Here is a 27,649-nt window from a genome sequence, read left to right as displayed (position 1 = left end):
AGAAAAACTGGGCTTGCACAAACCCTAAAACTATGATAGTAGTCTACTCAGCCTAGGTAAAACCAATCTATCCACAATCTGAGGATTTGGCCTGGACAAGCTTAATGTATGATTAATTAATTTTTTCTCTTGCGCCCTAGCAGCAGGCAGTTTGTAGTTTATTATTTCCTTTGCTATTACACCTGGAGAATTTTACACCGTAAACACAAAATGATTTGCCAATATCATTAAATATATGATAGCAGTTATAATAATACTAGTCAAATAAAAATAAACTTGTAAGTAACTGAATCAATGCAAAATGGGGGTTTTGCATTGCAGCGGGTGCTCGTTAGCGGTTACTGTGTTGCGGTTACATTGTCAGAGCTGTTAAAAAAACAGAAGATCATGCAAGTCAAAGCCGTATACAAAGTTGCAAAAAGCTCTTGCGCTTTTGTTTCCAATACCTCCGTAAACGCATCGGCGTAGACCACTATATCCATTCTCCTCTCGTGCTGAACAGGAAAATAAAAAAAAAACAACAACAGAGAAAGACATCAAGCATGCGGATAAATGTCAGCCACAAACACGTGTTCTGTTCCCTAATAAGGCTGCTAAAGAGATAAGTAAAATTGTTATACGGTTCCCCGTTTCCTGGGCAGTGTTAGATCGCCTCTCCGCAGCTGTACAGAAGATACTGAGGAGGAAATCGGTTACATACTTCAATGTTAAATTCCAAAATTCAAGGACAGAGTGACTGTCAAATTGTGAAGATAAAATACATTTTTTGCCAAAAATGATCTAAGGTTTATAGGATACAAGGTTAACATATTCAACAAGCTTCTTGGTTTAGAGAGGGGGAGGGGGGCACCTTGAAGAAGCATCTTTATTGCCCCTTCTTTAAGGGTCAGTTCACCCAAAAATGATATTTTGGTCAAATGTGCAGTTTACTAGACTGGGTCATCCCTGGTTTGTAAGGCTTTTTTGTAGGCCTCTTTCATATGGGTGGCTCCAGGCTCTACCACCCATCTGAAAACTGATCCACTGTGGACTGCTTTTTCTGAGGCAGTTTGGAAATGGTTTACAGGTTTTTCAGAAAGCATTATGGCCACCTTTTGAGTGCCTGTATTTTTTTTTTTTGCAACCCTGTTTCATAACCACATGCCAAACACTTAGAATGTGGCTTTGTCGCGGTGTCATTGACTGCATTGCGTGAGTTTGGCAAAAGATACCACTTTACAAACCTTTAGTGCCAAGTTAAAATTTCTTCACCATAAAGCTATCCTGTCCATCTGGGACTTTTAAAGAGGTTCTAAGGGCAGAACATATTTTACCTAAATGCATTCCCTGCAATAAGGTAAAAAATGTCCCAGTGGTTTTGTCATCACCTTACCCCCCTATAGACTTACCTGAGTCCTATTTTGATCCAGCGCTGTGCCCTTCCTCTCCTCACAGGACACAGAGGCAGCGATGGGAACCATTGGCTCCCACTGCTGTCAATCAAATCTTGTGAGGAGGAAGCAGGGGGTGTGGCCGATCTGCACTGTGTGTGTCTATGGACGCACACAGCCTGACTCAGCAGCTAATCTGCAGGTGTGCCACAATAGCAAGTGACCTTCTATGGTGGCACACACAGAAGAGGAAAAGCCAAGAGCACCAGCAGGGGACCCAAAAGAGGAGGTTCAGAACCACTCTGTGCAATACAGCAGGTAAGTACAACATGTTGGTTATTTGAGAAAAAAAAAAAGCCTTTACAACTGTGTTAGGTGTTCCCCCCACCTCTGTGTTTTTTCAGCTGAAAAGTATCCTGTAGTGGGGCTTTATTAAAAACTCTATAACTAATTTGTCCACCTGAATACCTTTTACATTGTTTTTAAAGTGTTACCCAGGTAGCAAGGATAACTTGCCACAAATTTGTGGCAGTGTTGAATCGTAAGTCTGTTATCCACTTAAGGACCGGGCTTATTTCCCAACTATATATATATATATATATATATATATATATATATATATATATATATATATATATATTTTTTTTTTTTTAGCAGAGACCCTAGAGAATAAAATGGAGAATGTTGCAATACTTTTTGTCACACTGTATTTGCACAGCGGTCTTACAAACGCAATTATTTGGGAAAAAAATATACTTTTTTGAATAAAAAATAAGAAAACAGTAAACTTAGCCCAATTTTCTTCTAAAATGTGAAAGATAATGTAATGCCAAGTAAATAGATACCCAACATGTTATGCTTCAAAACTGCGCACACTCGTGGAATGGCGACAGACTTTGGTACTTAAAAATCTCCATAGGCGATGGTATAAAAATTTCTACAGGTTACCAGTTTAGAGTTACAGAGAAGGTCTAGGGCTAGAATTATTGGATTACAGGAAGCTCCTGCACAGAGGGAAAGTTTCACACTGGATTACTGCACAGATCTGGAAGAAATACACAAAGCACACACAGATTTATATAAGAATACACATGCCTCTTGTGTTTAGAGAATAATTGCTTATGCTGGGGTTCAGCTTTAAATATCTGCAAACTTGTTGCACGTCTAAGCCCCTGTTCACATCGGTGCGATTTGATATAGCAAATCGCAGCCTATTGTGGGCAACGGCGCTGTCCCACTAAGTGTGACACCAACTTTGCACCGATTTGCAAAAGTAGTTCCTGCACTACTTTTGGCGACTTCGGCGGCGATTTCCATAGACATCTGTGCATGAACCCGCACATGCCTTTCAAAGCCCCCGAAGTCGCACTGAAATGCGGGTTTGAAATCGTGCGTGTTCAGCTGAACTCGCGCAATTTCAAACCCGCGTTCAGTGTGAACCAGAGCTAAAGGCTGCTTGAGGGAATATTTCTGTTCATAAAGGATACATAAAACTCTCAACCAGGAGTACACATTTATTTCATCAAATCCAGAGAGAAAAATGTATTAACAATGACTATTTTTAATCCTTATGCTGCTAGCATTGGTAAATGGATAGAAAGAAATATTATATTTACTAACTTATTTGAACATTTCTTCACTTACTTCCTGGTTTCCAGGCCTAGGCAAAATATGTCATACATCCCAGGAGTCTTTAGGAGGGGGGAAGGGTTTTCTTAGCTTAGCACACCCTCCTGCCTGCATGTTAAAAGCGCAGCTCCCGCCCAAAAAAACAAAAAACAAAAAAAAAACAAAAACATTGTTTCGCATTCTGCTATACAACATTCCCAATAAAAAAAAAAAAAAAAAAAATGTAAAAATCAAATTTTTTCATCATTTTAGGCCAAGTTTTTTGGTAAAAAAAATCCCAATAGGCATTTTTTGATTGGTTTGCGTAAAGGTTACCGCGTCTACAAAGCAGGGGAAAGATTTAGACCCCGTTCACACTGGGGCGACCTGTCATAGAGAAGCTGTGGACCCATTCTAATAGGAGCAACACAAGTCGCTCCGACTTAGAAAAAGGGTCCGGAGCTTCTTTGGGGCGACCTGGAGCGACCTGCATTGACTTCAATGTTATGAAGTCCGTGCCGGCCGCTCCGAGGTCGAGGTGCGAGCTGCGCGCCGCGACTTGTGAGGTCGCCCCGGCAAGTCGGATCGCCCCAGTGTGAACGGGGTCTTAGGTAATTTTTATTTATTTATTTATTTTTACTAGTAATGGCGGTGATCATCGATTTTTAGCGGGACTGCGGCGAACAGATCGGACCCCTAACAGACATTTTTGGGGGGATCAGTGACATTACTACAGTAATCAGTGCTAAAAATATGCACTGTTACCATAATAATGACACTGGCAGGGAAGGATTTAACCCAGGGATGATTAAAGTGTTAAGTGGGGGGTGTTTTCTAACTGTGAGGGGGATGGGCTTGTGGAATCAACACAAAGACCTGTGATCCTAAATAGGAGGAACACAGGCGCTCTGTATTGATTCCTGAGAGAATAACGGTCTGCTGTGTTTACAACAGCAGACCGCTGTTCTCTCTCCACGGGAAGCGATCGTGGGTGCCCAGCGGCAATCACGGCTGCCGGCCCCATGAATCAGCTTCTCCACTGGCTAATGGGGGTTTGCGCCCCCAGGATCGCTCCCGCGGATCGCTGTACAGGTACAGCGATTTGCGCAGCCAGGCCAGCCTGCCACAGTATATATGCGGTGGGTGGTCGGCAAACGATTAAAAAGCGTTTTTGGTTTATGGTCCTCAGATGCAACAAAGTTCTGCTTTATTCTGTGTAAAAACAATTATGAACAAACCCCCAGATCTTCTGACCTGATTACAACAGGCTACCCACAGGAGCACTGGCGTAGCCTCAGTATCTGCAGGACAACAGCAGGTAGCAATCTGAGATACAATTATGAAGAGCGTCTGCGATCGCTTAATTTATTCTCCCTGGAGAAAAGACGCCTAAGAGGGGACATGATAGCAATTTACAAATACCTCAATGGTGATCTCGGCATAGAAAAAAAAGCTATTCAGTCGCAAGGATTGCATGAGGACGCGAGGGCATACAATGCGATTAGAGAAGCGTTTTAACCTCAGGCAACACAGGGGTTTCTTTACTGTTAGGGCTACAAGATTGTGGAATTCTCTACCACAAGAGGTGGTTTCTGCGGGAAGTATGGCTACTTTCAAAAGACTCTTAGACGTACATCTCAAGGATCAGAACATTCAGGGGTATGAGAGATGATTAGGGTCACACACACCTACACAGGTTAAACTGGATGGACTATTGTCTTTATTCAACCTCAACTACTATGTAACTATGTCATTATTTTAGGCCCTTTTCACACTTGTGTGACTTGTTCTGCGTCTTGAGACTGCAAAGTCGCATGAGAAGTCATAGCCTATGATTTACCATTCATATCTGTGCGACTTCAAAGTAGTCCCTGCACTACTTTGGTCCGACTTTGATGCGACGTGCGGTCCATAGACCTTAGTTCTTAATGGCACTCCACATTTTTGTGCGCGGTTCTGTGCAGTGCGTTTTTTAAAAAAACTGTCCGGGGACTTCTTTACCCCCCTTTTCATGCGGGTACAGCAGCCCAATCAAATGAAAGGGATTCTCTACCCACGACATGCGTGCACAAACACACGCACATATGTGAATCTGGAGTTACCTGGCTTACATCAGGACTATGCCCTGGACTAAAACAAGAGGAATGAAGTACATGGAGAATGTTTTATTAGCTTTACAAATATATTTAGCAGACAAAGAAGGTTAAAGAATAAAGAAAAGGGTGATTGACCTTAAAGCGCTGTCCTTTATACGCGGCAGGAAGAGCCAGCGTGGAGCAGAGGCAGAGAAAGGAGCGGTGCGGTCACTGTGCTGTGCAGCTGGAGAGGGTAAACACAGCTGAGCATAGAGGGACACTTATCCATAATTCATTACATTCTATTCAGGACACTTAACAGCAAAGGGCCTGACGTAACTTGTGAATGTTGGGCACAAGTGGAAAATTACAGACTTTTAGATCTGTGCCAAGATCACCATCCTAGTACAGCCCCAGGCAGCTAGTCCAGCAAATTTAGAGCACAAATTCAGCTTCCTTTTCAGGGATGCAGTCAAGACTAGAATCAAAATGTCATTTTCTTTAGAACACTTAAAGCAGGGGTGTCAAAGTCAATTTCATTTTGGGCCGCATCAGCATTATGGTTGCCCTCAAAGGGCCGGTTGCACCCCACATCCTCCTTACATCACTGTACATCATCTTTACCCTGCACAGTTGCACAGGGGTGGGTGGGGTGATTTGCTTGGAAGCATAAAAGCAGAAAGTGCAGGGTCTGGAGGAGGACCAGAGGAGGGATGGGGTCAGCTGAATGCTGAGACAATGGGAGTTGGAGACAAAGGGGTGCTGTGGCTGCACAGAGAAGTGAAGGATCTGTAGGGGAAGTTCTGTTCTCCTCTCTGTTGCTGACTGCTGAGATTGGTGGGGGTAGAGACAAGCCTCTCTGCGGCTGCACAGGAAAGTGCATAATCTGGTGGAGAAGTTCTTGCCTCCTCTTTTCTGCTGACTGCTGAGACAAAGGGGGGGGGGGGGGCGTAGTTGAATGGGGATGCTGCAGTTGCAGGAGAGCTTTAAGGGCCACATAAAATGGCCTGGCGGGCCGGCCTGCCAGCCTTGTGTTTGACACCTGTGACTTAAAGGATCAGTTCGCTAAAAGCTGGCAGCTCAGTTTTGTTAAATGCTGGAGAGTTATACCCCTTTGTTATATCATTTGGGGACTGTGTTGGTAAGATCCCTGCTATGTAATCCAAGCACCTCTGCCAGACTGCACAGCTGGGTTGTGACTCTCCTGAGACCTCTCTTCAGACTAGACTGGAGTTGACCAATGCAGCCTAGTCTAGAACACGCCCCCAGGCTGTCACTGGACAGAGAAAGAGCAGCGGCACACTGATAAACTAATTCCTCTGCTCCTGTCAGTATGTCTTCTGGAACAGATTTTTTCTAACTGCTAATATACATGCAGATTCAGACACGTTTGTTATCTGCCTACTATAATATAATTAATATATATACACTGTATATTTCTAAAATACATTTTTATAATAACCCATAATTAACGAATTGAGGTTTCATCATATCCATCCAATTATGTAACCTTTAAAGGATAGCTTTAAAAGCACCTTCGCAATAGGCAGTCAATATGCTGCCAATGTGTACATAAAGGCATGTAATGGTTTCTACCATTAAAACGTATCCACGGCCAAAACATTTTTATTTTTTTGGGATACAATATGAGAGTTTTGGAAGCTCGGTCTTGTTCTTTTTTTACGGTTTGTGTCCTAGCTGGTGAGATTCACCCTCTCTAATGCCTAGAACACACGAAAAAAAAAATCAAGCTAAAAATACCGCTTTCTAAGCGATCGTCTGATATTCTGATCATTAATACATAAGGATTATTAGTATTAGGTTTCTAGAGCCAATCACAACAGTTCATGCAATATTTGAAGAGACAAAACACGAACATTTTTCTCGTACAATAACAGGTTGAACGACTTTCGTGTAATTAGTATGGTATTTGTAGGGGAAAAAAAATCGTGTGACCAAGACCATGCATGCTCGGATATGAAAGAAGACATACGGAAAGGGTATAATGCGCATTAGACCGTGCTTGATTGCTGGGTCACTGGAGTGAAGGTGAGGAGCCATTCACATAGGGTGCTTGAGGTGAAGGTGCGACTCACCACGGAGGATTTGCTTTGATGCACTTTTTTCACTTTGAAGTGGACTATTTATTCTTATTTATAATAATTTATTATTATTTAGTATTCTACTGGTTTTTGATAGGAGACTAGCATGTCCGATAATATCATCGTGTGTACGAGGCATAAGTCACCTTGGTTGTGTCATTGGGACAGGAATACCTTTTTTCCATTTTCTGATGGGAAATATAAAGCTTTTACAGAGGTCTACAAACAGTAGCTGAGGGGGATCTTCTAAGAGAGACATCTGCTCTTGTGACAATTCTATTAGAAAATATTTCTCTCCACTATGGAGAGATTTACTCTCACTTTCTGTTGTGTCTCTAAGACAGGAAGTATGTAAACATCTCCTCCAAGGGGCACACACAAAGAAGAATAACCTGACCATTGATTTTATCCATTCTCTCTTCTATTCAAAACTAAACAGAGTTTTTGTAGATACACAGCATGGGCGGCATTTACTGGAATTGATTCCCTGTATTTTTCCCCTGCAGCAGCTGAAAGTCAGCTTTCCCTACTCTCCTTCCAGACGGAATTCAGCTGCTGCAGGAGGGAAATAGAGGCAATTGGTTCCAGTAAATGCCACCCTCTGCCCCCCCCCCCCCCAGCCAGGTACCCCTAACTTCTGCTGCCTGACCCCCCCATCCCCCACCTCAGAGCACTGCCGCAGAGCTGCTTTTCTCCTCTCCCCTGCCGGCTGCTGTGGGGGGATCATTTCAGAATGGCGAGCGGGGGAAGGGGCACATTTACCAGGCTCTTCCTTTTCTGAAAGGAAACAGTGAGTTATTGGTAACGATTACTAACTTTGTTCATTCATAACTGAAGCATAGTAAAGAGTTGCTCCAGTTTGTGAATGAAAATGGAGACTGTGCAGAGCTCTTCCTGTTTACTCATTCAGTGTAGCTGAGGCTGCAAAGATAAAAGATTGAGGACGGTGTCCTCGATCCTCTTTTTTCTGTCTCAAAAGTGAGACATCAGGGGTCCCTTTGGATACCTGATATTTCACCAAAGCCCTCCAACAGAGCTGCTAAAAAATGTAAAAAATGATAAAAAATAAAATAGTAAAAATTAATAAAAAAATAAAATAATAAAAAAAAATAAAAGAACTACTGACACTGTCCACTGCTCTACTGACACCATCCACTGGCCTTCTGACATCATAAACTGCCCTACTGACATCATAAACTGCCCTACTGACATCATAAACTGCCCTACTGACATCATCCACTGCCCTACTGACATCATCCACTGCCCTACTGACATCATCCACTGCCCTACTGACTGACACTGTCCACTGCCCTACTGACACCATCCACTGCTCCACTAAGATGCCCACTGCCCTACTGACATCATTCACTGCCTTACTGACACTGCACACTGCTCTACTGACATGTCCACTGCCCTACTGATGGAAACTGTCTACTGCCCTACTGACACCTTCCACTGCTCTACTAAGATGTCCACTGCCCTATTGACACCATCCACTGCCCTACTGACTGACACTGTCTACTGCCCTACTGACACTGCTCTACTAAGATGTCCACTGCCCTACTGACATCATCCACTGCCCTACTGACACTGTACACTGCTCTACTGACATGTCCACTGCCCTACTGACGGAAACAGTCTACTGCCCTACTGACAGCATCCACTGCTCTACTAAGATGTCCACTGCCCTACTGACATCATCCACTGCCCTACTGACTGACACTGTCTACTGCCCTACTGACTGACACTGCCTACTGCCCTACTGACTGACACTGCCTACTGCCCTACTGACACTGCTCTACTGACTGGCACTAACTACTGGAAGTGTCGGGGGCAGAGCCCCAGGAAGGAGGCCAGGTATTGGGGGATAAGAATGTGACAGAGCCTCTGTGACAATTTTTGTTTTCCTTTTACAAAGACTTTATTAATAAATAGTAAAAAAAAAAATAGTACAATACAATAGTACTATTTGCAGTCAAAGAGACAGTGTTTTTTTTTTTTTTTTTTGTGGTTGTTGGTGTCCATGCTGGGGTGATGGTAAATATCATCTCTGGTACAGAAACAGTGGGGAAATCTGGTGACAACTGTCTGAGAGGCAATCTCCCTTCCCTTTGTAGAGATCTCTGCTTACATCTTGCTACTTCTCTGAAGGCCAAGTTTCTCCACTAAGACACAGACAATAAAACAAAAAAGTCCATCTTGTATAAAAATAAAAAAATAGTGGAGACTTTGCATACACTTTTATTCCTTCCAGACCGGCACATGCTTCCACTTCACCACTGCCAGCATGTGTGCTGTCTACAGCAGCGGGATCATAGAATAAGAAGTACAACTACACAGCAAAGCGGGGGGTATCCTATAAATGATTCATAACTTTTAGATTATTTGCAGCTTGTGCACCTCGGAGAGAAGGATTCTACTTCCCACAAAGACATCAATATTTATTTCACGTTTCCACGATTTCCATCCTGGCTGAAATATGAACTGTGAAGACCAACATCCTGACTACAAGAAGGAAGTCAAAGTGAGGGATATAAAAAGGGAAAGTACATTCCCATTATGGGAAAAAAGATGACTACAAACGGGTTTATTCAACACGGAGGTTCCTAAAAAATAAAAAGGTGGATTAAATAAGATGCCTTTTAGGGAAGTTCTTGTGAACAGACACTATTCGGTAGCAGGAAGAAGAAATAAAATCGCACTAAAAAATATTTTTTGTCTGTGATTTTTTTTTTGGGATCATTTTTGGAAACACTTTTCGGAAGAAATATTGCTTGCAGCAAAAATGGATGCTTTATTCAGTGGCTTAGTAGTCAACACTTCTGCCTTGCAGCACTGGGGTCTTGGGTCAGGATACTACCTGCATGGAGTTTGCATGTTCTCCCTGTGCTTATGTAGATTTTCTCCCACACTCCAGAAATATGCAATATCCAAAATTGGTGCTAGTATGATATTCTACTGAGCGGGCCCGAGAAAGCCGTCTCATCATCTACAGCAGTGCTCCCCAACCTTTTTATCGCTGCGGACCGGTCAACGTTTGATCATTTTAACGTGGCCTGCTGAGGGGGGGGGGGGGGGGGGGAGAACGTCAATGCAGAGTGCCACAGCGTGCCCCCAATCAATGCAGAGTGCCACAGCGTGTCCCCAATCAATGCAGAGTGCCACAGCGTGCCCCCAATCAATGCACAGTGACCAGTGTGCCCCCAATCACTGCACAGTGACCAGTGTTCCCCCAATCAACGCACAGTGACCAGCGTGCCCCCAATCAATGCACAGTGACCAGCGTGCCCCCAATCAATGCAGTGACCAGTACACTTACCTGATTTGCAGCGGCGGCTTCTCCTCAGTCTCCCCGCGTCTCATCGAGTCCTCCCTCCTCCTCCTCGGCCAATGGCATGGGTTCGCCTTTTCGGCCAATCATGAATACTCATTCGCTATTGTCACACAAATGGGTGGGCTCAGGGCGCACTGCTCTGCGCCCCGGGTCCACCCTTTTCTGAAAATTTTTTTTCTAAAATGGAAATAATGTAATGTTCTTTGGGAAGACCGGTACCATTTGAGCCACTGACCGGTACCGGTCCGCGGCCCGGGGGTTGGGGATCACCGATCTACAGTACCTCAGCAGCAGATTAATTATATACACTTTGTATTAATGGTGCTTTACGAGCCTCACTCACAAAATAAATGCATCCATCACTTCTTCTGGGCAAAGCAGTGCATGTGTAATCACATCTGAATATTGGAGTGCACTGAAGGGAATGTATGTGCGTTTTGTTTTATTCTGTATATTTTCACATTCAGGATGAATGGCAAAGCACATATATCACATGGAAACATTCACAAAGAATGCAATTTTTTTTTCTGTTAATAAGGGCCCTTTCACACGAGCAGACCAATCGGTTTCCCATCTGTCTGACGGATCGGATGACAGATGGAGGGAAATGGACGAGCGGTCCGTTTCTATCTTACCACCCTATAGAGAACATGTATCTGTGTCTGCTCTGTATAAGCGGAGCGGACACGGGCCTTTCATCTGCCTGCACAGCGGGGATCAGCGGACAGATTTCAGCGCTGAGCAGGAGGGTCAGCTGGCAGAGTCCGCCCATCTGAAAGGGGCCTTAAGGTGGTGTCCACCCTCCCACTCTCATACTCTATGTTTGCATAGATAAAATACCGTGTTCTTTCAAATAGTGCAGATTATCAGATAATGTCTCCGATGATCTGCGGAGTATTGACGTCACTCCAGCTGGTCTGTGCATGTGCAGATCATCAGCGTCATTATCTGAAGATCAGCAAAGCTCTGCAGTAATCGACAGAACACGGGCTTTTCCTTGTCATGTCAAGCTGAGATGTATTGGGGAGGTGTATATCTACAGATCACACCCCCCATATACACTGTACATGTATACAACAGAACACCCAGCTCTTCCTTGTCATGTCATCCCATTGTTCGGGCACTGTGTGCCATGTACAACCACCGTGAAACCTGTCCTTCTTCGTCTTCGGGGACTACCATGTTGGGGGGGGGGGGGGGTGGGCAGCTGCCTGCTGGAGAGTGCGCCCCCCTTACCTGATCACAGAGGCCACCAAGAACTATGGGGAGTTCACCGGGGCTCTAAATGCTGCTCACGCTGGTGTGCGGGTGATCAGCACACTCTACCCCGATCTTCCCTAGGAAGAGCCGGTGTTCTGTCGATTACTGCAGAGCTTTGCTGATCAGCGGATACTGCCTCTGAGCTGTGTGAGTGGCGGGAGCCGCAATGACGTCACTCCCACGCATGCGTGCGGGAACTCTCGGTCCAGCACAGTGCTTTCAATGACTATGAGCTGACAGCTTGCTGGAACATACTGGTTTTTATACATGCTGATCACAAGCCATGTTACGGTAATTGTTGCTACTGCTTTCAAAAAATGTTAAAAAGAAATACTCCCATAGTGAAGCCCATCAGATGTTTTAAACTTTTATTTAGTCACCCATTGGGACCCATTGCTGATTGACTGCCGCTCTCCACTGAATGATCAACTGTTGGTAATTTGTCCTGGGTGTTTTTGCCCATTATAATTAGTGATCGACCGATATCGTTTTTTTTATTGCCGATACCAATATTTTGGTCATCCCATATCGGTATCGGCCGATATTTTTGGACATTTAAAAAACGCCAAGTTTGGCTGTCTTTGGCACCGAGTACCCGGAAGTGATGTCATAATATCACTTCCGGGTTTTTACATGGAGACCCGACCAATGCGGCTTTGATTGGGTCTTCGGCGGCCGTGCAGGTAGGATGCCCGGGTCTCGGGGGTGATGCCTCTAGCTGCAGGCATCAATCCGGTACAGCACTTTCCTGAAATATCGGCAATATCGGTAACCTTGGTGGCTGATTCCGATATATCGGGGAAAGTGCATATCGGCCCTCGATATATCGGCTTTGCCTATAATCGTTCGATCCCTAATTATAATCTATTGTCCTGTTTATCTGGTAAGAGGCATATGTCAAGATGGAGTTTCTGGTGGAGGATCCCCTTTGCTGGTTTACCTTGCACTTTTTTGGATGGACTGATTTATTTCACCTTTGGATTGCTCACCAATAATGGACTTTCACAGTTTGCTTTGTTAAAAATGTATACATGCTGATCATTTGTATGTTTGCACCCTATTTATACTGATTATATGTTTGATATGGTTTCTAAGGCCTCTTGTACACTGCAGCTTAAAAAAGCTCAGTACAGGGTTTTTTTTTAACTGAGCTAAAATGTAGCCCATTATTTACAATGTGCCTGTGCACACAGGTGTGTAAACACGCACTGAGTATTCCTCAGAAAAGAAAAAAAATCTGCGCAAATCTGCAAAAATACGCACATATGTGCATAAATATAAATAGATTTTCCCTAAGAAGGTATTGTGCGCACAAATGCAGGAATTTGCATATGCATGCAAATACGGGCATAAATATGCGTGAATTCGTGCAAAACAAACACCTAAAATTAAGGCCAAAAAAACAGAAGCTCAAACATCAGTACCGTGTGCAAAAGGCCTAAATTTTCGCACATACGCACAAATACATACAAAAAAAAGTCTGAAAAAGTAGATGCTCAAACAGGAGTATCATGTGCAAGGGTCCTAAAGAGATTATATAACTGTGCACGGATTTTTTCAATTTTTTAACCACAAAGCTTACCATAGGCGCATAGCAGGGATGTAAAAACGGCTCTGATCCATAGGAGGTGAGCAGATATAAGGTCTGAACAAGTTAAAATTCCCTCTTCAGCAGTGTATCCTATAGCAGGGTAGTGAAAGTTCTCCATTTAGAGGGTGAAATGAATCTGTGGCTAATCAGCCTTCCGATCTCAGTTTCCAGTTTCAGGTGACCGATCCCTGGAATGTGGACACCAGGCACTGTATGAGGCTTGCGGCTCTTCTAGAAATTTTACTAGGCTTCTAGGACACTGAAGAATGTTTCACCCCTGTAAATATTTATAGGTAATCCACAAGAATGGGAAAATGAGATAACGTAGTGCCGCCAAATGCACACAAGCATGTAACGCAGGCATGTCACTTATAGGGTGTGTGAATTTGTCAGAAATAAAAAATATGTAAGCTTTCTTTGCTAAAGTGAACCAGAAAAAGCATGCAACCAGTGAAGTTTCGGGACACATATTGGGGTTAATTTTCTAAAGGCAAATAAATTGTGCACTCTGCAGTTGCTCCAGAGCTTAGTAAATGAGCGGAAGCTCTGTTGGCTTTTATCATCTAATCATGTGTAATGCTGTTTTTTTTATTTTTTATTTTCCTTGCACGTGATTGGTCATTCTTTGCAAAGTGAAGCCTGACCTCTGAGACTGTAGTGTACCTAGCATCCTGTGTGCACCCTGTCACTCCTGTGATCCCAGCGCCTCCCGAGGCCCGTGTGACCCCAGCACCTCCTGAGACCCCTGTGACTGCAGTGCATCTTAAGACCCCTGACAGTTCAGTGACTCACGAGACCCCTGACACTCCAGTGACTCCCGAGACCCCTGACACTCCAGTGACTCCCGAGACCCCTGACACTCCAGTGACTCCCGAGACCCCTGACACTCCAGTGACTCCCGAGACCCCTGACACTCCAGTGACTCCCGAGGCCCCTGTGATCCCAGTACCTCCTGAGACCCCTGTGACTGCAGTGCATCTTAAGACCCCTGACACTCCAGCACCTCCTTAAATCCCTGTGACTCCAGCCCCTCCCGAGACCCCTGACACTCCAGTGACTCCCGAGACCCCTGTGACTCGAGTGACTCCCGAGACCCCTGTGACTCCAGTGACTCCCGAGACCCCTGTGACTCCAGTGACTCCCGAGACCCCTGTGACTCCCGAGACCCCTGTGATGCCAGCGCCTCCCGAGACCCCTGTGACTCCAGCACCTCCCGAGACCCCTGTGACTCCAGCGCCTCCCGAGACCCCTGTGACCCAGTTGCAGTGATAACTGTTCCCAGGACAGGAAGCGAGAATTCAGTTTCCTCACTCCATTAAAAACTATAAAAGTCATGGGAGTTCAATTTTAATCTCCAGGCATTGGGTACTCTATCAGAAGTCACAATGTAATTTAGCCAGTGATGATTATCTATATAAATATATATTTATATATATTAACATATGCTGAAAGTTGAAATCAGGCTCCCAATGAGGGTGCTTGCTATGTAAGCTGGTGGACAGAAGGGAGAGGAATTAGGGTTGGACAAAAAGGAGACATATATTTCTAAAACCAGTGAAGGGACGCACGCATTCTGGGTGGGAGAAAAGAAGATTGGAGCATTGGCTGCTACAGGACTATAAGGAAAGCATTCCCCTCCATTAGATGTTCCCTACAATAAACTAGCATTTTATTCTAAATATACAGTTTATAGGAGAATTACAGGCAAATATTAAATTTGATTGGGTACAAAGCTCAGCCTTAAAAGTTTCTGAGAATGCAAACTTGGAAAGGTCTAAGCAAGCCCTCATCTATCCTGCAGCCCCTGCGATGGAGGACCAGGGTTGGGTAGCAGTGGAGGACTACAAAGGATAGAACAGGTATGAAACCAAACAGTTGCAATCCAGTAGATAGTTGCTTCAAGAAAGACAAGGCCCTGTAGCTTTAGCAAAGCAGATGCTACACATATATCGCTGTTTCCCTCGCTGATAACTCATCTGCATGGCAGGTTTATCATCAGATGTATTGTAGTAAAGCAGAAGTGGACAACTGCGGCACTCCAGCTGTTGTGGAACTATATGACCCATGAGACATTGCAAAACTGACAGTTGCAAGCATGATTCCCAGAGGCAGAGGCATGATGGGACTTGTAGTTCTGCAACAGCCAGAGGGCCGCAAGTTGCCCTCCCCTGTGGATAAGTGACAAGCCTTTCTAAAGAGTAGAAGGGGAATGGAGAGGAAGACCGGAATTGGCCAAACCCATAATGAAATCATATCCCAATCTAACCGAGACAAGCATACTAAACAGTTTTTCTGTCATTCTTTTAAATCGGGAAAAAAACTTCCATACGTACATTTTTGTTGCTATTTTAAACTAGATCATTATACTCTGGCTCAAAGAAAAAAAATATGCAAAAAGAAAACAAGACTAAGCAACAAAGCAAAATTGAGATTGCGAGATGACAGTCTGACAGATGAATCACTGCACCAAAATCATGAAGTCAAAATAAAAAAAAATAAAGGAACAAAATAAGAACATCACTGAATCTGAGGCAGAAGGAGGAAAAAAAAAAACTTTCCTAGAAGGTTCAGCTGAGATAGAAGACCCTTGAAAGAGCCAAAAAGTACAATATAGGCAATACCAATGTGACGGACTCTGCTCCTCCCTCTATATAACCCTCCTCTCCTGAAATACTCTGCACTGCTAGAAGACTCTGCTCCTTCCTCTATATAACAATCCTCTCCTGAAATACTCTGCACTGCTGGAGGACTCTGCTCCTCCCTCTATATAACCCTCCTCTCCTGAAATACTCTGCACTGCTGGAGGACTCTGCTCCTCCCTCTATATAACCCTCCTCTCCTGAAATACTCTGCACTGCTGGAAGACTCTGCTCCTTCCTCTTTATAACTCTCCTCTCCTGAGATACTCTGCACTGCTGGAGGACTCTGCTCCTTCCTCTATATAACTCTCCTCTCCTGAAATACTCTGCACTGCTGGAGGACTCTGCTCCTTCCTCTATATAACTCTCCTCTCCTGAAATACTCTGCACTGCTGGAGGACTCTGCTCCTTCCTCTATATAACCCTCCTCTCCTGAGATACTCTGCACTGCTGGAGGACTCTGCTCCTTCCTCTATATAACTCTCCTCTCCTGAAATACTCTGCACTGCTGGAGGACTCTGCTCCTCCCTCTATATAACCCTCCTCTCCTGAAATACTCTGCACTGCTGGAGGACTCTGCTCCTCCCTCTATATAACTCTCCTCTCCTGAAATACTCTGCACTGCTGGAGGACTCTGCTCCTTCCTCTATATAACTCTCCTCTCCTGAGATACTCTGCACTGCTGGAGGACTCTGCTCCTCCCTCTATATAACTCTCCTCTCCTGAAATACTCTGCACTGCTGGAGGACTCTGCTCCTTCCTCTATATAACTCTCCTCTCCTGAGATACTCTGCACTGCTGGAGGACTCTGCTCCTCCCTCTATATAACTCTCCTCTCCTGAGATACTCTGCACTGCTGGAGGACTCTGCTCCTTCCTCTATATAACTCTCCTCTCCTGAGATACTCTGCACTGCTGGAGGACTCTGCTCCTCCCTCTATATAACCCTCCTCTCCTGAAATACTCTGCACTGCTGGAGGACTCTGCTCCTTCCTCTATATAACTCTCCTCTCCTGAGATACTCTGCACTGCTGGAGGACTCTGCTCCTTCCTCTATATAACTCCTGAAATACTCTGCACTGCTGGAAGACTCTGCTCCTTACTCTTTATAACTCTCCTCTCCTGAAATACTCTGTACTGCGGGGGGACTCTGCTCCTTCCTCTATATAACCCTCCTCTCCTGAAATACTCTGCACTGCTGGAGGACTCTGTTCCTCCCTCTATATAACCCTCCTCTCCTGAAATACTCTGCACTGCTGGAGGACTCGGTTCCTCCCTCTATATAACTCTCCTCTCCTGAAATACTCTGCATTGCTGGAAGACTCTGCTCCTCCCTATATATAACTCTCCACTTCTGAAATACTCTGCACTGCTGGAAGACTCTGCTCCTTCCTCTATATAACCCTCCTCTCCTGAAATACTCTGCACTGCTGGAGGACTCTGCTCCTTCCTCTTTATAACTCTCCTCTCCTGAGATACTCTGCACTGCTGGAGGACTCTGCTCCTTCCTCTATATAACTCCTGAAATACTCTGCACTGCTGGAAGACTCTGCTCCTTACTCTTTATAACTCTCGTCTCCTGAAATACTCTGTACTGCGGGGGGACTCTGCTCCTTCCTCTATATAAAACTCTCCTCTCCTGAAATACTCTGCACTGCTGGAGGACTCTGCTCCTTCCTCTATATAACTCTCCTCTCCTGAAATACTCTGCACTGCTGGAGGACTCTGCTCCTCCCTCTATATAACTCTCCTCTCCTGAGATACTCTGCACTGCTGGAGGACTCTGCTCCTTCCTCTATATAACTCTCCTCTCCTGAAATACTCTGCACTGCTGGAGGACTCTGCTCCTCCCTCTATATAACCCTCCTCTCCTGAAATACTCTGCACTGCTGGAGGACTCTGCTCCTCCCTCTATATAACTCTCCTCTCCTGAAATACTCTGCACTGCTGGAGGACTCTGCTCCTTCCTCTATATAACTCTCCTCTCCTGAGATACTCTGCACTGCTGGAGGACTCTGCTCCTTCCTCTATATAACCCTCCTCTCCTGAAATACTCTGCACTGCTGGAGGACTTGGTTCCTCCCTCTATATAACTCTCCTCTCCTGAAATACTCTGCATTGCTGGAAGACTCTGCTCCTCCCTATATATAACTCTCCACTTCTGAAATACTGTGCACTGCTGGAAGACTCTGCTCCTTCCTCTATATAACCCTCCTCTCCTGAAATACTCTGCATTGCTGGAGGACTCTGCTCCTTCCTCTTTATAACTCTCCTCTCCTGAAATACTCTGCACTGCTGGAAGACTCTGCTCCTTACTCTTTATAACTCTCCTCTCCTGAAATACTCTGTACTGCGGGGGGACTCTGCTCCTTCCTCTATATAACCCTCCTCTCCTGAAATGCTCTGCACTGCTGGAGGACTCTGCTCCTTCCTCTATAAAAAAAACTCTCCTCTTCTTCTGAAATACTCTGCACTGCTGGAAGACTCTGCTCCTCCCTCTATATAACTCTCCTCTCCTGAAATACTCTGCACTGCTGGAAGACTCTGCTCCTCCCTCTATATAACTCTCCTCTCCTGAAATACTCTGTACTGCGGGATGACTCTGCTCCTCCCTCTATCTAACTCTCCTCTCCTGAAATACTCTGTACTGCGGGAGGACTCTGCTTCTTCCTCGATGTTAAGCAGGGTATATACAGACAGAAAATGAATGTTTCAGCAGCCCAGTCTAATAACGGGTTTCTGCAAAAACAGTCATGTGGAAAAAACAGAATTTGATCAGTGCTTTCAACCAATGATCTGCGTATTCTGATGGGGGGGGGAGGGGGGGTAGGAAAGTCCCCCATCAGAATAAAATAACACATAATTGTGTTAATGCTGGAATCTCTCAGTTTGGGTTGAACGCAAAAAAAAATTCTCTATGCAGCTTTTTTTAAACGTTGTTTTCTGTCTTACATGGCGCACACAAGACAATGAAATGACACCCAGCCTCTGTACTACATGTACTAAAGGAAATTCAATGGAATGTAATACTTGATAATATTTTGGATTGCGAACTTTGCTGTATTCTAATAGTCGGTCATCCTATCACATTTCCCTTAGATAAATGTATTTCCATGTGACCTGACCTATTCTAACACACAAGTTTCTAATATCTCATGTCGAGGAAATTAACTGTGACAATGGTGATGACCCCTAGAGGGCAGCATGCAGCTTCCCCCTATCATCCCCAGCCAATGGCAAGGTCAGCTCAGAGGAAGGGAGGGAGAGATGGAATTCCAGATGATGATAAATGAATGGGTGGAAATTCCTACCTTATAGAACAACTCATCGGGGTCTGCACCAAACTTTCCAACTGCAATGTACAGGAGGGGATTTCTCTGAATAAAAAACACTTTTATAGGAAGTGATCCCACAGGCTTTAAAAAAGGGAAACTACAATGTATTTTTAAATCACACAGTGCATGTTATTGCCATTATTGTGTACCTAAAAGTTATTTGTCTGAATTTAACCTTTTTTTTTTTTATTTTATTATTTTTTATGATTAAAGCTGAACTCCAGCCTTGCCTTGCACAGATGTACAGGCTCCTCTCCTGTACTAAAAATCTCTTATTCCGATTTCTGTGCACACTGAGAGATTCTCACTGTGTGCATTCGAAGCTACAGCAAGTCAGATGAAGCCTGCCTCACTTCCTAGCTGGAGGACGTCCAGCATCATCTAACCCAGGCCGATCTGGAGGGACCCCGGGAATGCAATGCAAGCACAGCAGCCATGGCGGCCGACATAGACAAGCCTGGCCCATGCACATCTGTAGGGATGCTGTGCAAACATAGCAGCTGCAGTACCCTACATTAGCAAGCATGTGAAGAAGGGTTTGTATTACTCGCGCCTAGGTGCAAATAAAATGAATATCTGTGGGAAGCTGCAAAGTAATCAGGTGCACTATGTGATAGTGATCTAAGAATGTGTGAAAAAGAAAAAATACTGCCCAACCCTATTTAATCTGATTAAACAGCTCAATAAATGTGTTGATCAACGGTAAAATATTATATAAATATTAAATATTATTACATATTGTTGACGTTGTTAAATTATATATAGTGAATACTTATATATATATATATATATATATATATATATATATATATATATATATAGTGAGTGGAAAAAGGATGAGTATGGATCACTCCATTAAACTCAAATACATAAAGTGCAATGTGAACCCATACAAAATATGTGCAAACAACAATGATATACAAATATAGCAATAATATCAGACGCAATTTATAATAAATAGTGACAGTCCATAAAAAACGTGACTATAGTGCAAAAGTGCTTTGTAAAAGTCTCTTTCGTGCAATATGCAATCGGTGGTGACTCCTGTGACCCTCTGTTTCACCCTTCAGTGCTCAAAGGTAGCCCACTTACCAGATGTAGTGGATTCTTATGGCATACGCCAAAAAGAATCTATATTCGCTTGTGTGTTTCTCCTTATATCAGATGATCCGGTTCCGTGTTGAGCCCATATACACTCGGGATAGACAAAAAAAAAAGGAAGAAAAAGCTCCTCATAGTGTAAAAAGGTAACGACCTTTATTTTCACTCGAACACATTATAAAACACACTCTTCATATTAAAACATCCAGTAAAGGTCCATAAAAAACACTCTGGTAAAACTCCAAATACTGTATAAACACTGTGCAAACTCGCAAGAAAAAAACGGTGAAGGGTCACAGCAAAAAGAGGTACCCGTTTAGGGGTCAGCTAGTAAGGTAGTATACCGCTACTGAGCTCCTGTATTGCCTCGCGGCACGGTGTGACAGGACGCTGGTGGTTCTCCGCTGTTTGCGCCGTACCCGGAAGTGGTGAAACCGGCGTGCGGTCCAGCTATGGCTCAGAGCGAGGCAGCGTGCGTACCAACTTGACGCGTTTCGTCAGAGATGTGACGTCTTCGGAAGTGGATTCCGAGCCATAGCTGGACCGCACGCCGGTTTCACCACTTCCGGGTACAGCGCAAACAGCGGAGAACCACCAGCGTCCTGTCACACCGTGCCGCGAAGCAATACAGGAGCTCAGTAGCGGTATACTACCTTACTAGCTGACCCCTAAACGGGTACCTCTTTTTGCTGTGACCCTTCACCGTTTTTTTCTTGCGAGTTTGCACAGTGTTTATACAGTATTTGGAGTTTTACCAGAGTGTTTTTTATGGACCTTTACTGGATGTTTTAATATGAAGAGTGTGTTTTATAATGTGTTCGAGTGAAAATAAAGGTCGTTACCTTTTTACACTATGAGGAGCTTTTTCTTCCTTTTTTTTTTGTCTATCCCGAGTGTATATGGGCTCAACACGGAACCGGATCATCTGATATAAGGAGAAACACACAAGCGAATATAGATTCTTTTTGGCGTATGCCATAAGAATCCACTACATCTGGTAAGTGGGCTACCTTACCTTTGAGCACTGAAGGGTGAAACAGAGGGTCACAGGAGTCACCACCGATTGCATATTGCACGAAAGAGACTTTTACAAAGCACTTTTGCACTATAGTCACGTTTTTTATGGACTGTCACTATTTATTATAAATTGCGTCTGATATTATTGCTATATTTGTATATCATTGTTGTTTGCACATATTTTGTATGGGTTCACATTGCACTTTATGTATTTGAGTTTATTGGAGTGATCCATACTCATCCTTTTTCCACTCACTATATATATATATATATATATATATATATATATAAGTATTCACTATATATAATTTAACAACGTCAACAATATGTAATAATATTTAATATTTATATAATATTTTACCGTTGATCAACACATTTATTGAGCTGTTTAATCAGATTAAATAGGGTAGCGCAGTATTTTTTCTTTTTCACACATTAGCAAGCATGGCCCATGCACGTCTGTAGGGATGCTGTCCAAACATAGAAGCTGCAGCACCCTACATTAACAAGCATGGCCCATGCACGTCTGTAGGGATGCTGTCCAAACATAGAAGCTGCAGCACCCTACATTAACAAGCATGGCCCATGCACGTCTGTAGGGATGCTGTGCAAACATAGAAGCTGCAGCACCCTACATTGTCAAGCCTGGCCCATGCACTTCTGTAGGGATGCCGTGCAAACATAGACGCTGCAGCACCCTACTTTGACAAGCCTGGCCCATGCACGTCTGTAGGGATGCCGCACAAACATAGAAGCTGGAGCTGCTTACATTAACAAGCATGGCCCATGCACGTCTGTAGGGATGAAGTGCAAACATAGAAGCTGGAGCTGCCTACATTAACAAGCCTGGCCCATGCATGTCTGTAGGGATGCTGTGCAAACATAGAAGCTGCAGCACCCTACATTAACAAGCCTGGCTCATGCATGTCTGTAGGGATGCTGTGCAAAACATAGAAGTGGAGCTGCCTACATTAACAAGCCTGGCCCATGCACGTCTGCAGGGATGTTGTGCAAACATAGAAGCTGCAGCACCTTACATTAACAAGCCTGGCCCATGCACGTCTGTAGGGATGCTGTGCAAACATAGAAGCTGCAGCACCCTACATTAACAAGCCTGGCCCATGCACGTCTGCAGGGATGCTGTGCAAACATAGAAGCTGCAGCACCTTACATTAACAAGCCTGGCCCATGCACGTCTGTAGGGATGCTGTGCAAACATAGAAGCTGCAGCACCCTACATTAACAAGCCTGGCCCATGCACGTCTGCAGGGATGCCGTGCAAACATAAAAGCTGCAGCACACTACATTAACAAGCCTGGCTCATGCACATCTGTAGGGATGCTGTGCAAACATAGAAGCTGCAGCACCCTACATTAACAAGCCTGGCCCATGCACGTCTGCAGGGATGCTGTGCAAACATAGAAGCTGCAGCACCCTACATTGACAAGCCTGGCAAATGCAGGCCTAGCAGCAGGGAATACAGGGCTGGCAGGTAAGTAAATGCTGCATGGCCAGATATAGGGGGGTGCTGGGGTAGGCTGAATTGAACGGGCCATGTGTCAAGCTGCTGCCCTTCTGCATTTTGAACACAGGAGGTGTTCAGCATGGGCCCCATTCAGAGAATTCTGTGCATTTGTTCAATAAAAATCTCTCCCACTGAGCTGTGGTATTCTGACAGCAGGAGGTTTCCCAGCTGTCAGAATAAAATGATCACTGTTGCTGGCTATAGCCGCCAGCAGTGATCCAACAAAAGAAACCCGACAGGCTGGCTGTACTAAAGTCAATCAATAGATTGACTTCAGTACAACCAGCCACCAGCCCATAGATGGTTCCAAATTTGGCCAAATTTCAATCTCTCTATGGCCAGATTAGTGCACAACCACCATCCAGCACTCCGCAGGAAGCCTAGCCAGGAAATGTAATGGAAAAATTGTCTTCCCCTCTCCACATTTGATTTCAAGCTCTTTTTTTTAATGGCATGCATTACAAAAGGGGATTCACTCCAGAGATAAAACGATAATTCTCCCACTCTACAAGACTCTGGTCTGGCTGTATCTGGAGTATGACATCCAGTTCTGGGCACCGGTCCTCAGGAAGGATGTGCTGGAACTGGAGAGAGTCCAGAGAAGGGCAACAAAGCTAATAAAGGGAATGGAGGATCTCAGCTATGAGGAAAGACTGCAAGCATTGAACTTATTCTCTCTGGTAAGGAGATGTTTGAGAGGGGATACGATATCAATGTACAAATACCGAACTGGCGACCCTAGCATAGAGTAAAAACTTCTGTGAAAGGGAATTTAAAAAGACATGCGGCCATTCACTGAAATTGGAAGAGAAGCAGTTTAACCTTAAACTGCGTAAAGGGTTCTTTACTGTCAGAGCGGTAAGGATGTGGAATTCTCTTCCACAAGCAGTGGTATCAGCAGGGAACGTCTATAGCAGGGACCCTCAAACTGTAGCCCTCCAGCTGTTGCAGAACTACACTTGAGGCATTGTAAAACTCTGACATTCACAGACATGACCAGGCATGATGGGAATTGTAGTTCCTGAACACCTGGAGGGCCATAGTTTGAAAACCCCTGGTCTATAGTTTATAAAAACTATTAGATGGGCACCTTAATGACATAACATACAGGGATATACAAAGTACTCTAAACACATACAGACACACATCATAGGTTAAACTGGATGGACTAGTGTCTTTTTTCAACCTTACCAACCATGTAACTATGTAAGTGATAATGAAACTCCCCTTCTCGGGGAATGCAAGAAAAATGTAGGCACTTGGGTATATAACAATGAGGATACAGCACATCGTCACAATGGAACAGTTTGTGTAATTAAGATCCAAAAAAGGACATACGATTATCCTTTAACACACACACACACACATTATATATATATATATATATATATATATTATATATATATATATATATATATATATATATATCACACACACACACACACACACACACATACTGCTTAAAAAAATTAAAGAAACACTTTGAAAACACATCAGATCTCAATGGAAAAAGATATCATGATGGATATCTATACTGATATGGACTGGGTAATGTGTTAGGAAGGAAAGGATGCCACATCGTTTGATGGAAATTAAAATGATCAACCTACAGAGGGCTGAACTCAAAGACACCCCGAAAATCAGAGGGGAAAAATGATGCAGCAGGTTGATCCATTTTGCTGAAATTTCATTGCAGCAACTCAAAATGTTACTCAGTAATTTGTATGGCCCCACGTGCTTGTATACATGCCTGACAATGTCGGGGCATGAGAAGAAGTATGGTGTCCCGGGTGTTTTTCTCCCAGATCTGAACCAGGGCATCACTGAGCTCCTGAACAGAGAGGTGCAACCTGGCGGCGTCAGATGGATTGAAACATAATGTCCCAGAGGTGTTCTATTGGATTTAGGTCAGGCGAGCGTGGGGGCCATTCAATGGTATCAATTCCTTCATCCTTCTGGAACTGGCTGCATACTCTCGCCACATGGGGCCGGGCATTGTCGTGCACCAAGAGGAACACAGGACCCACTGCACCACCATAGAGTCTGACAATGGGTGCAAAGATTTCATCACAATACCTATTGGCTGTCAGGGTGTCATTGTCGGGCCTGTAGAGGTCTGTGCTTCCCTCCATGGATATGCCTACCCAAACAATCACTGACCCACCAACAAACCGGTCATGCTGAACGATGTTACAGGCAGCATAACATTCTCCATGGCTTCCCCAGACCCTTTCCCGTCTGTCACATGTGCTCAGGGTGAACCTGCTCTCATCTGTGAAAAGCACAGGGCACCAGTGGAGGACCTGACAATTTTGGTGTTCAATGGCAAGTGCCAATAGAGCTACACAGTGCCAGGCAGTGAGCACAGGGCCCACTAGAGGACATCAGGCCCTCAGGCCACCCTCATGAAGTCTGTTTCTGATTGTTTGGTCAGACATTCACACCAGTGACCTGCTGGAGGTCATTTTGTAGGGCTCCTGTTGCTCTTTCGGATTTATTAAGGTGTCTTCTACGGATATGCTTATAAATTAGGATTAAAAAAAAAAAAAAATCAGGTTTGTATTGCTGTCTGTGTCCCCATGGAGTAGATTTCTGTGACATGGGAGGCAGGGAGTGTAAACCTTCCCAAAGAGAGAAGCCCCACCTCTGATCCCCTTCTGTTCTGGTAATAATTGTAACGAGTTGGAGTATTGCACTGGCAGACAATGTAAAACTCTGAATCTGAATAGGTATCCTCGTCTTGCGGTCTCTGTACAGCAGAGCTGAAGTGTGGGAGATTTGCATTTGTCACCTCTTTGACCTGCTTACATGTTTTGCAAGATTTAAAGGGCTAGCACAACACTTTTGATTTTATTAGTAACATAAATTATTCCTCAACATAACTTTACCCCTTCCTGCTGATCCCCAACATCCCTTTATCAAGGTCTTTACACTTGGGGGGTGGGAAGGACTGCCCGATGACGTGACCACTGTAATTGGCTGTATAACAATCCTTATTACAGACTGGGGCTGTCTATGACAGCTTGCTCAATGTACTGGGAGGGTGCAATGAGCGCACTCTTAGAACAGAAACCTCTGACGTTTAGAGACCAGACTCTTTGATGCTATGTATATGGGTAACGTGGGCAGTAACAGGTTAAGATTAGGAATTATTGTTTGCAGCAGAAAAGGCTGCTGAGCATCATGATGGGATACGTGATCTAGAACTGCTGACACCATACTCCTGCCTGTTTACTGTTATAATGTATTCTTTCATTATGTACAGCACAGTTTGCTCATGCTGCCCATAGCCAGATTAAAATTGGGCGGTTCAGCAGGGACTGGCTGAATTTTGATCCCTGCGTGACCGTCTCTGCTTGACAAAAGTTTATCGTTTGAGTGACATCTGTCAAAGGGACACGCTGGAAAACATTTGTTGATCAGCTGCTGATCTGAGTCCCACTGTCAAAATACAATGTCATGGCAGCGGAGGGGATTCCTCCATACACCTCCTATGTGTGGATGGAGGAATCTGTGACCAGCCATCTATAGCTAGTTTTATATTCTGCTATGTTCTCTGAATACAGATTATGGAGTCCCCTTTACTGAGCAGAGGGGGAAAGAACATTTTCCACAATTATGTATAGTAAGGTGATACATGCAATACAGATCTGAGTTTTCCTCTTTATTGGTAAAGTCCTTTTTAATTAGTAAACAACAAAATCCCTACAGAATATCAATAAATAATGACAATGAATCTGGACAAAATTTTAAGGTAAACTTTGTTTTGTTGGCTATAAGAAAGTGGAAATCTGAAAAGTGCAGTGACAGCAAAGAGTCTCACCTCGACTGATCCTCTGCTTCTCCCCAGACAGGATCCCCGGAGTGTCAATCACACTAATACTCTCCAGAACCGGATTCGGCAACTGCGCACAGACAAACCTGCACAATAGAAAAAGGATATAACCCATGAACATTTCTAATATACAGATGGATTTATAAACACTACAATAGAAGCAGTGTGAAAGGAGCCTCCAACCACTAATCTGAGATCCTGGGGGGACCCTGATCCTTCCTTCAGCTCTCCTTTTCCAACATAAGGATTCTGTCCCTTCCTCTAACTCTCCTCTCCTGAAATACTCTACTCTGCTAGAATAATCTGTCCCTTCCTCCAACTCTCCTCTCCTAAAATTCTCAGATAGAGGAAGGGACAGAGTATTCCAGCAGTACAGAGTATTTCAGGTGAGGAGAGTTGAATAGAGGAAGGGACAGAGTCCTCCAGAAGAGCAAGCTCTCTGCTCCTGAAATTCTCTGCTCTGCTGGAGGACTCTGTTCCTTCCTCTATCTAACTCTCCTCTCCTAAAATACTCTCCACCGCCGGAATACTCTGTCCCTTCTTTTAACTCTCCTCTCCTGAAAGACTCTGCACTTCTGGGGGACTGTACTCCTTCCTCTATCTAACTCTCCTCTCCTGAAATACTCTGCACTGCTGGAAGACTCTGTCCCTTCCTCGATTATAACCCTCATCTCCTGAAATACTCTGCACTGCTGGGGAACTGTACTCTTTCCTCTATCTGAGGCTGAAAATGCACCAAATTCGCACTGTGACCAGTTGCATTGATTAGGACTGGTATCTTTAAAAATTCAAAAGTTGTACAGGTGTGTTGCATTGTTGATGCATTTTTGCTGAGTTTTTATGCAGTTCTGCAGCAGT

The 27,649-nt window shown here is 44.2% G+C and overlaps 1 protein-coding gene across 2 annotated transcripts in view; it reads right to left on the bottom strand.

The window, feature by feature from the left end:
- The window catches only part of EHD3 (EH domain containing 3), a 122,111-nt gene that overhangs the window by 38,724 nt on the left and 55,738 nt on the right, over nucleotides 1-27,649 (bottom strand). Inside the window, exons 3-4 of one of the 2 annotated variants that reach the window (XM_082252552.1) lie at nucleotides 26,780-26,877; nucleotides 447-494 (exon numbers count right to left, since the gene is read on the bottom strand). In XM_082252552.1, the coding sequence (XP_082108678.1) occupies nucleotides 447-494; nucleotides 26,780-26,877 (146 nt within the window). The remainder of the gene's footprint in view (nucleotides 1-446; nucleotides 495-26,779; nucleotides 26,878-27,649) is intronic. The other variant, XM_082252553.1, reaches the window with a different exon arrangement.

The sequence above is a fragment of the Pelophylax lessonae genome (assembly GCF_965119305.1).
Source record: "Pelophylax lessonae genome assembly, chromosome: 3".
Taxonomy (NCBI): domain Eukaryota; kingdom Metazoa; phylum Chordata; class Amphibia; order Anura; family Ranidae; genus Pelophylax; species Pelophylax lessonae.
Note: the sequence above shows the minus strand (reverse complement) of the source record. Positions and strands in the feature narration are given on the sequence as shown.